Source organism: Cucurbita pepo, chromosome 18, assembly GCF_057944985.1.
Source record: "Cucurbita pepo subsp. pepo isolate OVF chromosome 18, ASM5794498v1, whole genome shotgun sequence".
NCBI classification, from domain to species: Eukaryota; Viridiplantae; Streptophyta; class Magnoliopsida; order Cucurbitales; family Cucurbitaceae; genus Cucurbita; species Cucurbita pepo.
Genome location: NC_141815.1, coordinates 7,275,695 through 7,285,107, shown reverse-complemented (window position 1 = coordinate 7,285,107; position 9,413 = coordinate 7,275,695). Strand labels below are relative to the sequence as shown.

The following is a 9,413-nucleotide window of genomic DNA, read 5'->3' as shown; positions in this document are numbered from 1 at the left end:
GTAACAACTCATGTTTAGGATTCGGCACCTGTGACACCAATATTTCCCCTGCAACATGGTCACGTTACTTACTCCTTGTTTTAAAAGAGAAGACGATCTCCATGGACCACTACGAGTCTTTCTAATGTGATTTGTCCTCACTCACATGCATCCTAAAAAAAAATCCTAGAATTTCACCAAATATAGAATTGGTTGAGGTAAAACACATTAACTTTGGAGTTCCTATGATTGAGTCATGGAAAAGGAAGGTTCACCTTATTTTTCAGTAGCTCGATCATAGTAATTTCATGGTTAAATGTGCTTTGTTTGGAGCAATTTTATGTTAGGTGACCTCTTGAGAATTTTTCTAAAATGCATGTGAGTGAAGACAAACCATGCTGGAATGACTCGTGTTGGTCTGTGAAGATAATCTTTACTCTTAGAAGGGAGGAGTAAGTAATCTCGTCAGATTCCAAATCTTAATCCAATTTCTAAACATAAGGCATTACAAAAAAAATTACCATTTAGTTTAGGTTTAGATAAGGACATTGAAATGGTTAAAAAAATCCTTCTAGACAATTTTAATAATGTTTTAAAATAATATTTTTTCAAGAAAGATATTATTAGATAATATTTCTACTAATATTATTTTTTTTAATTTTTTTAATTTTCATTTTTAGAATTTGACTAACTATTCAAACATTATTTTATCTACTAGATAATTTTGTAGTATGAAATCAAACGCAAGACAAAAAAAATTAAATAAAAAAAAAGTTAATTACCATTTTTGTATCAAAATTATTTAAATGGATAAATAAGAACGTAGTTATCATTTTGGTACATTTGTTTTTTAAAACCATTTTTAGTTCATAATCTAAAGAGGTTTAAATAGAAAGATGTTGAACTTAATTGAGAACTATTTTTGTAATAGTTTTGTATTCTTTGAAAAACAAATACACAAATGTTCGGTTTTTTCATATATATTTTTTTTACGTTTTTTATGTCACGACCAAACTTTTTAAAACTCTAGATTTATGCACATCGCTACCACCACTTTGTTTGTGACCTAGCATACAAATTGCTCATTCGACTTTTGTAGCAACAAGCGAGAAAGTGGTTGCTCGAGCTCCATGTTTCAAGTTTGGTATCTTAACCCTCTCCTCTTCTTCTCTAAGAGAATATTGATGGTCAGTCCTACATCTGACTAGCCGTTCCTCCCGTCACGACTCTTGCACCTATCTCTTAGGATTAGACATGCATATATTCACAGCAAAATATCACAAAATTAAGGGAGCTCATATCGTGTTTAAAACTAGACAACTCTCATTCACACTGGCGAACATTTACCACAAGTAAAATCACAATTCAGTGATATAATCTTCCTCTACACAAATAGATGATTGTCATTAGATCATATCATAAAAATTTGTACAATTTTCATACACATACACGTAATTGACCTCAGCCAACTCGTATAGTTCAATGTAATTCTTATGGACACAAATTAGTAATTTCTATAATTCTCATATATACAAATTGATTATTTTCCTAGTCTTAATGTAATTCATGAGTACACACATAGATAATTACTATAATTTCAATGCATACAAACAAGTAAATGTCTTAGGAATCTATGTATACAAAATGTAAGATCATACATCGGTTGGAGAGGAGAACAAAACACCTTTTGTAAGGATTTGGAAACCTTTCCCTAACAGATGCTTTAAAAACTTTAAGAAGAAACCCGAAAGTGAAAACTCAAAGAAGACAATATCTACCAGCATTGAGCTTGAGCTATTACACAAAAAAATATTCGACATAGTTCAAAATAATATTTACATATATTCACGTCTTACCTCAAATGAAAGCTAAACAAATATATTGTTCCAAAGGAATTTATATCAAAACAACATAAATTAATATCATTCAATGCAATCTCAACTCAAAATAGGAAAACTAAACATTAATTACATAAAACACATACATCTAAGCATCTAGTTATGGGTAATACGTAAGAGTAAAGTTTTATATACATAAAACTAATCGATTGTCTTGAACCATGTGGAAATGATCTAAAAGAACAAATAGATCTAAACCAAATCCATAAGATATGAAGGAGTTAATAAAAAAATGATATGAAGATTAATATATTAATGAAGCTTGCAAGCTTTCCTTCCATGGCTTCCCATGGCTTCCCATGGCCTCCATGTATAAATAGGCCTCTCCTACGGTGAGAGCCACTCGGCCCCAAACCAATAACTAAGGATGGCTATCAAAAGTGGTGATGCCTTCCTTAGCTTTGTGTTTTTTCTTCTTGTTCTTGTAATTGCAAGAGCCGATGAACCCTCCCGGCGGCCAATTGATGTTGTGAGGCGAAGCAGCTTCCCCAAAGGCTTCGTTTTTGGCTCATCGTCTGCTGCATATCAAGTGAGCGATCGACTTGTGTTTCATTGTTTTAAGGCATAGTTTATTGTAAAATGTTTGTTGATGATTTTGTTTGTGATTGATTTAGTTTGAAGGTGCTGCTTTTGAGGATGGGAAAGGGCCAAGTGTTTGGGATAACTTCACCCATGCACACCCAGGTTTGTTTCTTCTTACTATATTTCTCTTGAATTTTTTTTTTTTTTAAAAAAAAAAGTTGATCACCCAAAATGAATATGAAGTGGGTAATGCATTTTATGTAGATGATGACATTCGAGTAAAAGAGGGATATATGAATAAATCGATACCACATTTGAATAAGAGTTGTAACAGCTCAAATCCACTGCTAATGGCTGATTACGTATTGTTATTAGTCTCACGGTTTTAAAACATGTCTACTAACGAGAAGTTTTCACATGTTTATAAGAAATGCTCCATTCATCTCTTCAACCGATGTGGAATCTCACAATCCACCCCTCTTGAGAACCCAGCGTTCTCGCTGGCATACTGCCCGATGTCCGGCTTTGATACCATTTGTAACAACCTAAATTTACAGCTAGGAGATATTGTCAACTTTGGCCTGTTCGGTATTGCCATCAGCCTCACGATTTTAAAACGTCTAATAGAGAGAGGTTTTCACACAAGGAATGTTTCGATCTTCAACTGACTTGGGATCTCACAATGGTCCAGAAAGAGTGATCTGGAGGATAAGATGACTAAGAAATACTTAAAAGATTTGAAAGTTAGCATCTATCCCAACAAGATCCACATTTCTTTTCGATGGCTTAATCATAAGAACTCCAAAATTAAATGGGTTTTGTTTAGAGCATGTCTATGTGAAAAATATTTTAATAGGCAGGTGAGTGAAAACAAAATATACTAAAAGAACCCATGTTGGTTTGTGCGGGATAGTCTTCACTTTTAGAAGCAAGAATTAAGTAACCATGTCGTAGTGTTAGTCAATCGAGATATTCTTCACTCTTGGAAGTGAAAAGTAAGTAATGTGACTATATTGAGGGGATGTCAGATAATGTTAAGGCCATCAAATGTCAAATCTAGATTCTAAATCTTGATGTGAATCTTAGATATGAGGTGTTACACAACTTACGCTTATTGGTTATTAAAATTGCAGAGAAAATTTATGATCATAGCAATGGAGATGTGGCGCTTGATCAATACCATCGTTACAAGGTATTTACGTTTGGGTTTAATTGTATACATCGAAGTCATTTTTATTATAAGATAGTTGTAAAAAAATCGGTTTCGATAATTTTTCGCAATGCAGGAAGATGTTGCCATTTTGAAGAAAATGGGTTTTGATGCTTATCGATTCTCGATCTCTTGGTCTAGAGTATTACCAAGTAAGAAAATCAACTTGTCGAATCGTTTAAAAATAAGATTAAAAAGTAATATCTTTATAGGCTATAAGATGTTTGAATTGGAATTTGAAGAACTTTTGTTCATTAATTTTGGCAGAGGGAACCCTTAAGGGAGGTGTGAACAAAAAAGGAATTAGATACTACAACAACCTCATCAATGAACTACTCGCAAATGGTAGGTTATGGTATCATTATAATACTCCTAAATAAGAAATTGATACTCACAATCGTAATCATGTAGGCATCAAACCCTATGTCACACTCTTTCATTGGGATACTCCCCAAGCTTTAGAACAAAAATATGGAGGCTTTTTGGGAGCTCAAATTGTGTAAGTATCAAAGTTTCATAATTTAAAGGTTAAATGTTTTGAAGAAAAATTGATATCATGCTAGAAACAAATTTCAGGGATGATTTTCGCGACTTCGCTAAAGTTTGCTTTGAAGCGTTCGGAGATAGAGTGAAGCATTGGATCACTTTGAACGAGCCATGGAGCTTTTGCTCGGGAGGGTATGCTTTAGGAGCCAATGCTCCTGGTAGATGTTCCTCTTGGCAACCATTTAATTGTCTTGGTGGAGATTCTGGCACCGAACCCTACATTGTTGGTCATCATCAACTTCTTGCTCATGCCGCCGCCGTCAAATTGTACAAAGCCAAATATCAGGTTTCTTACATAGTTACCTCAATTTATACTTTGCTAATTACTTGCAATTCCAAACTTAACATTCGGTAGCGGGTTTGCTAGCCGATATTGTTCTTTTAGCCTTTTCTTTTGAATTTTTCCTCAAGATTTTAAAAACGTGTATGCTAGGGGGAGGTTGCCACATAAACTGTAACGGTCCAAGTCACCTCTCTTTGCGTTTTCCCTTTTTCACACAAACTATAATGGCCCAAGTCCACCGCTATCATACATTGTTCTCTTTGGATTTTCTCTTTTTCACACAAACTGTAACGGCCCAAATCCGCCGCTAGTAAATATTGTTCTCTTTAAGCTTTTCCTTTCAGGTTTTCCTTCCAAGTTTTTAGAACGTATTTGATACGGAGAGGTTTCCACACCCTTAAAAAAAAATGTTTTGCTCTCCTCCCCAAACGACGTGGGATCTCACAATCCACCTTTCTTCGAGGCCCAACCTCTTCGCTGGCACAACATCGAAGGGAGAAGGGAACGAGTGTCAGCGAGGACGCTGGACCTCGAAGGGGTGGATTGTGAGATTCCACATTGGTTAGAGAGAGGAGATCGAAGCATCCTTTGTAAGGGTATGGAAACATCTCCCTAGCATACACGTTTGAAAAAACCTTGAATAGAAGTCCAAAGAGAACAATATTTAGTAACACGAGCTTTGGGTAGTTACATCGACTATGAATTTTAATGAGTATTATGAATATAGTAACCATTTTGATGAACTTTCTAGACGTTTTTTAATGGTTAATTGAATGTAAACTGATTTTTTTTTTTTTTTTTTTTTCAAACTTATGGGATTTGTAGGCTCGTCAAAGGGGTGTGATTGGTATCACATTAGTGTCAATTTGGTATACTCCATATTCAAACAGTGAGGCTGACAAAAAGGCTGCAATTCGGGCTCTTGATTTTGCTCTTGGCTGGTATGAACCATTTCTATTGAACATTATTACAAAAATTCCTTTAGAAGCTTAAGTTTTTAATAAATATTTCACCCATTTAATACATTTCTCTAATATCATATTAATAAACTAAGAAATAAAAGAATATGTTCTAAGTTGTGACGAGGTTCATGCATCTCCTGTATATGTATTCATATTTATTTGGTTAATAACTCTAGTTTATTTGGTTCATCTTTCGTTTATTTGGTTTATAACCCTTTTTTGGTTCATCTTTCATTTTAATACATGGATCATCGTGATTCATGTATGACATTAATGCTTCGAAAGGGTCGTCTAGGATGATTGAGATGTATTGAGTTTGAGTGTCATTTTATATTTGTTGAGTTGCATAGAAAAAAACTTTGTTGAGAGATTTTATAATGTGAGAGTATGAGATATACACTCTGTAAACTAGAAAATTTCTTCTCTTCGAACCACCACGTAAATCTCTGTGTCTTTTTATTTAATTTATATTTGTGGGTGTGTGAATACGATCGATCTTACTTCGGATAAAAATGGCAGGTTCTTGCATCCACTAACCTATGGAGATTATCCACCTAGCATGAGGGAACTGGTAAAGGAGAGATTACCCAAATTTTCAGCGGAAGAAAGTGCTTTAGTCAAAGGGTCACTTGATTTCCTTGGATTGAATTACTACACAGCTAATTACGCAAAAGACAATCCCAATGCACCTGGTCCACAACCAAGCTACTTGACTGATTATCGTGCCGATCTTTCAAGTATGTATTACTTTTTCGAGTTCGTCGAGATTCGTTTTATCATTTGGTGTTCGCTTAATTTGTTCTCGAGTCAAGCTAGGCTTGCATTTAAGCTATTTTATGTTCATGACTTTCGATTTGACGTTCTTCAATAGAGTATTAGATCTTAACCAATTTTGATTGAACATTTTGTAATATTTGTGGGTTGCAGCTGATCGCGACGGAGTTTCGATCGGTCCAAAGGTAATTTATGCTCAAATTCTCGTCATCGAGTGATTTATACTTGGTTCTAACAACTTGTTTTGCAGTTTAATGGAACATCTTGGCTGGCTGTCTACCCACAAGGATTTACAGATCTATTGGTGTATACAAAGAACAAATACAAAAATCCAATTATCTATATCACTGAGAATGGTACCATAAGAACAAATCTTTGTTCAGAAAAAGTGCACATAATTACATGTTTTTTTATTAATTAAAATCATATGTTGTAGGATATCTCGATATTGAAGGTCCTCCATTTGTGGAAATGATCTCGGACCGGCGTAGAGTCAGATACCATCACGATCATCTGAAAGCTCTTAAAGAAGCAATGAAGTAAGTATCAAAGCAAAAGGATATGACTATCGATAATTGAAAGAAATTTTTTGTAACAGCCCGAAAGAAATTTTTTGTAACAGCCCAAGCCTATCGTTAATAGATATTGTCCTATGTAAGCTTTACCTTTCACGCTTTCCTTCAAGATCCTCATCCGTTGGAGAGGGGAATGAAGCATTCTTTATAAGGTGTGGAAACCTCTCTCTAACAAACGCGTTTTAAAAACGTTGAGGGAAAGTTAAAAAAGGACAATATCTGCTAGGTATGTTATAAGGGCATGGAAACCTCTCACTAGCAAACGCGCTTTAATAACCTTGAGGGGTAGCCCGAAAGAGAAAGCCAAAGAGGACAATATCTGCTAGTTGTGTTATAAGGGTGTGGAGACCTCTCCCGAACAGACACGTTTTAAAAATCTTGAGGGGAAGCTTGAAAAGAAAATCCCAAAGAGGATAATATCTGCTGACTGTGTTATAAGGGTGTGGAAACCTCTCCTGAGTAAACATGTTTTAAAAATCTTAAGAGGAAGCCCGGAAGGGAAGTCCCAAAGATAACAATATCTACTAGCAGTGGACTTATATTATTACACTTTTGGTCGTATTTTGCAGGGCTGGTGTACGGGTAAGGGGATACTTCGCATGGTCATTATTAGACAACTTTGAATGGGCGAGTGGATATGTGATTCGTTTCGGCCTTAATTACATCGACTACAAAAACAATTTGAAGAGAATTCCGAAGCTCTCAGCCAAATGGTTCGAAAATTTCCTCCGAACTTGAAGATCTTCCATCACCTTTGAATTATTGTTGGTCATCTTTGGTGTATTTTCATGTGTTGTATCAATAACTAGGGCTAAAAACAAGTCCTAAGGGATTGTTTTTCTTATGTGTTGTGGTGTGTTCCATTTTGTGATGAATAAAATAAGCTTTTTACTTCTTTTTTCTTTGGTTCTCTTGTTTTGTTGGGTGCTCTTCTTAACCCTATGCATAAAATTATTGATTGATATCAACATATGACAAGTTTGATCCTTCTTGATTATACTAACTCTTTAAAACAATTCAAAAAGATGTCATTTGCCCAAGACTTGTCAATCATGCCATCGGCATAGACCCACATTTCCCCTTGTTTCATCCAAATTTGACCTTGCTCCAACAAACAAAGTGGTATCAGAGCCAAAAATCAATGGCGGGTTTCGGGAAGATGTCATTGGGTGGTGTACCGCTACCACGTCTGGTGAAGTCGAACTACAAGAATTGGAGCATCCCCTTTTCACGGGAAAGTATCAAATTAATAAGAAATGGTCTTTAAAGGCGTTTACTGTTCAAGAAGTAGGAGAACGAGGAGAAGGAGTGAAGGGGAAGGCGTTCCATAAGGTTCGGGGACTTACAGGTTTATAATAAAATTGTAAAAACAATAACAGCTAAAAATAAATAACGTGAACTATAAATAGGATAAAATAAGGTTCTAATCTAACTTAAAGATATAAAATAGACATCATGCAACCATCATGCAACCACCTTAACACTGATTTCATGGTTTTGATCGGGACGTTGTCATCTGTATAAGAGTGTCTTGCCTTTACTTGAAAAATAAGAGTGGCACGTGACTTGAGTATTTTAATAAATACTCGGTAAGTAACTTAGGTCAGAAACTGCAAACACATGCATTATGGTGGAATCTATCATTTTCAAAACATCATGGCATAGCCTTAGGAAGCTTTCTAGTGTGGGCAAAGTTGGACATGTAATACTTTTCTACACATGGCTCACACACGCGAGCATGGGCTCACCAGGCAAGCTCACTCACTAACGGGCTACCTGATACCATGGAGGAAAAAGGCTCACATAAATGTGGTACATCATATGGTATGCTTTCGTACTAATCATAACCGGAAGTATCCTGCATATGACACACAAGAATGCATTAGATCCCCATAGCTTATAATCGTGGCATAGACTGACGGTACAAGTCAAACCCCATTCATCTATAACATGATGTGTCTATGAATTATATGCATACATAACTTTTATCAAGTCTTTCGTATCGAGCATAACTTACCTGACATGTTCTATGGAGGTTTATGCATCATAGATTATTATCAAGAAACAGCATACAACTTAGCATAGCATGACATAGCATAGTACAACATGACATAAAAATTATAATTATGACATGCGCAAGGGCCACGAGGCACACTTCATCATACATAAATTACACTTATTTGGTTGACCTAAGCTGGTGTTACTAAATTACACTTAGCGATCCAAATCAACCTACGTGAATCCACAACATCGGATTAGAATATAATAACAAGGTTAATTTACTTAAAAGATATCAAATAAACCCAAACTTTAGCTCAAAATAATTTAAATTGAGCTGGCACCCACCTTGTCGAGGCCGTGGTTTGGTTGAACCTGACGTCTGGCTCTGAAACTATTTTTTTCTCCTCTAGATTCCTTGTTTCTCCTTCCTACATTTTTTCTTCCTTTTTGGCCCGTTTTATCGTCGACTTTTGGTCACTTTTTGTTCGATTTTCAACCCATTTTGACGATGAGTCATGAACGAATTTACTAGAACACGAAAATCATTTTAGTATTCATTTCTCTAATCCAAATCAATAAGATTGATGGAGTTTTTGATGAAAATTGAGAATTTGGAAATTGATCGACCATAATGGATGGTCTCTTCCAACGACGATTTCTACT

General features: G+C 35.4%; 1 protein-coding gene across 1 annotated transcript; it reads left to right on the top strand.

Moving 5' to 3' along the window:
- Positions 1-2,177: 2,177 nt before the first annotated feature.
- LOC111779699 (beta-glucosidase 12-like) lies at positions 2,178-7,649 on the top strand. The gene is made up of 13 exons (XM_087119600.1): positions 2,178-2,406; positions 2,492-2,561; positions 3,533-3,591; positions 3,686-3,761; positions 3,877-3,954; positions 4,021-4,108; positions 4,186-4,441; positions 5,264-5,379; positions 5,920-6,137; positions 6,328-6,359; positions 6,425-6,530; positions 6,611-6,713; positions 7,319-7,649. Exons 1-13 carry the CDS (start codon positions 2,245-2,247, stop codon positions 7,485-7,487), a joined length of 1,533 nt encoding a protein of 510 aa, XP_086975726.1. The 5' UTR covers positions 2,178-2,244; the 3' UTR covers positions 7,488-7,649.
- The last annotated feature ends 1,764 nt before the right edge of the window (positions 7,650-9,413 follow it).

Bases quoted from the DNA above. Each gene is read 5' to 3' on its own strand.
- LOC111779699 (XM_087119600.1), top strand. From the start codon at position 2,245: ATGGCTATCAAAAGTGGTGATGCCTTCCTTAGCTTTGTGTTTTTTCTT. The intron at 2,562-3,532 runs GTTTGTTTCTTC...TTAAAATTGCAG, and splicing joins CTTCACCCATGCACACCCAG to AGAAAATTTATGATCATAGC. The intron at 6,360-6,424 runs GTAATTTATGCT...CTTGTTTTGCAG, and splicing joins GAGTTTCGATCGGTCCAAAG to TTTAATGGAACATCTTGGCT.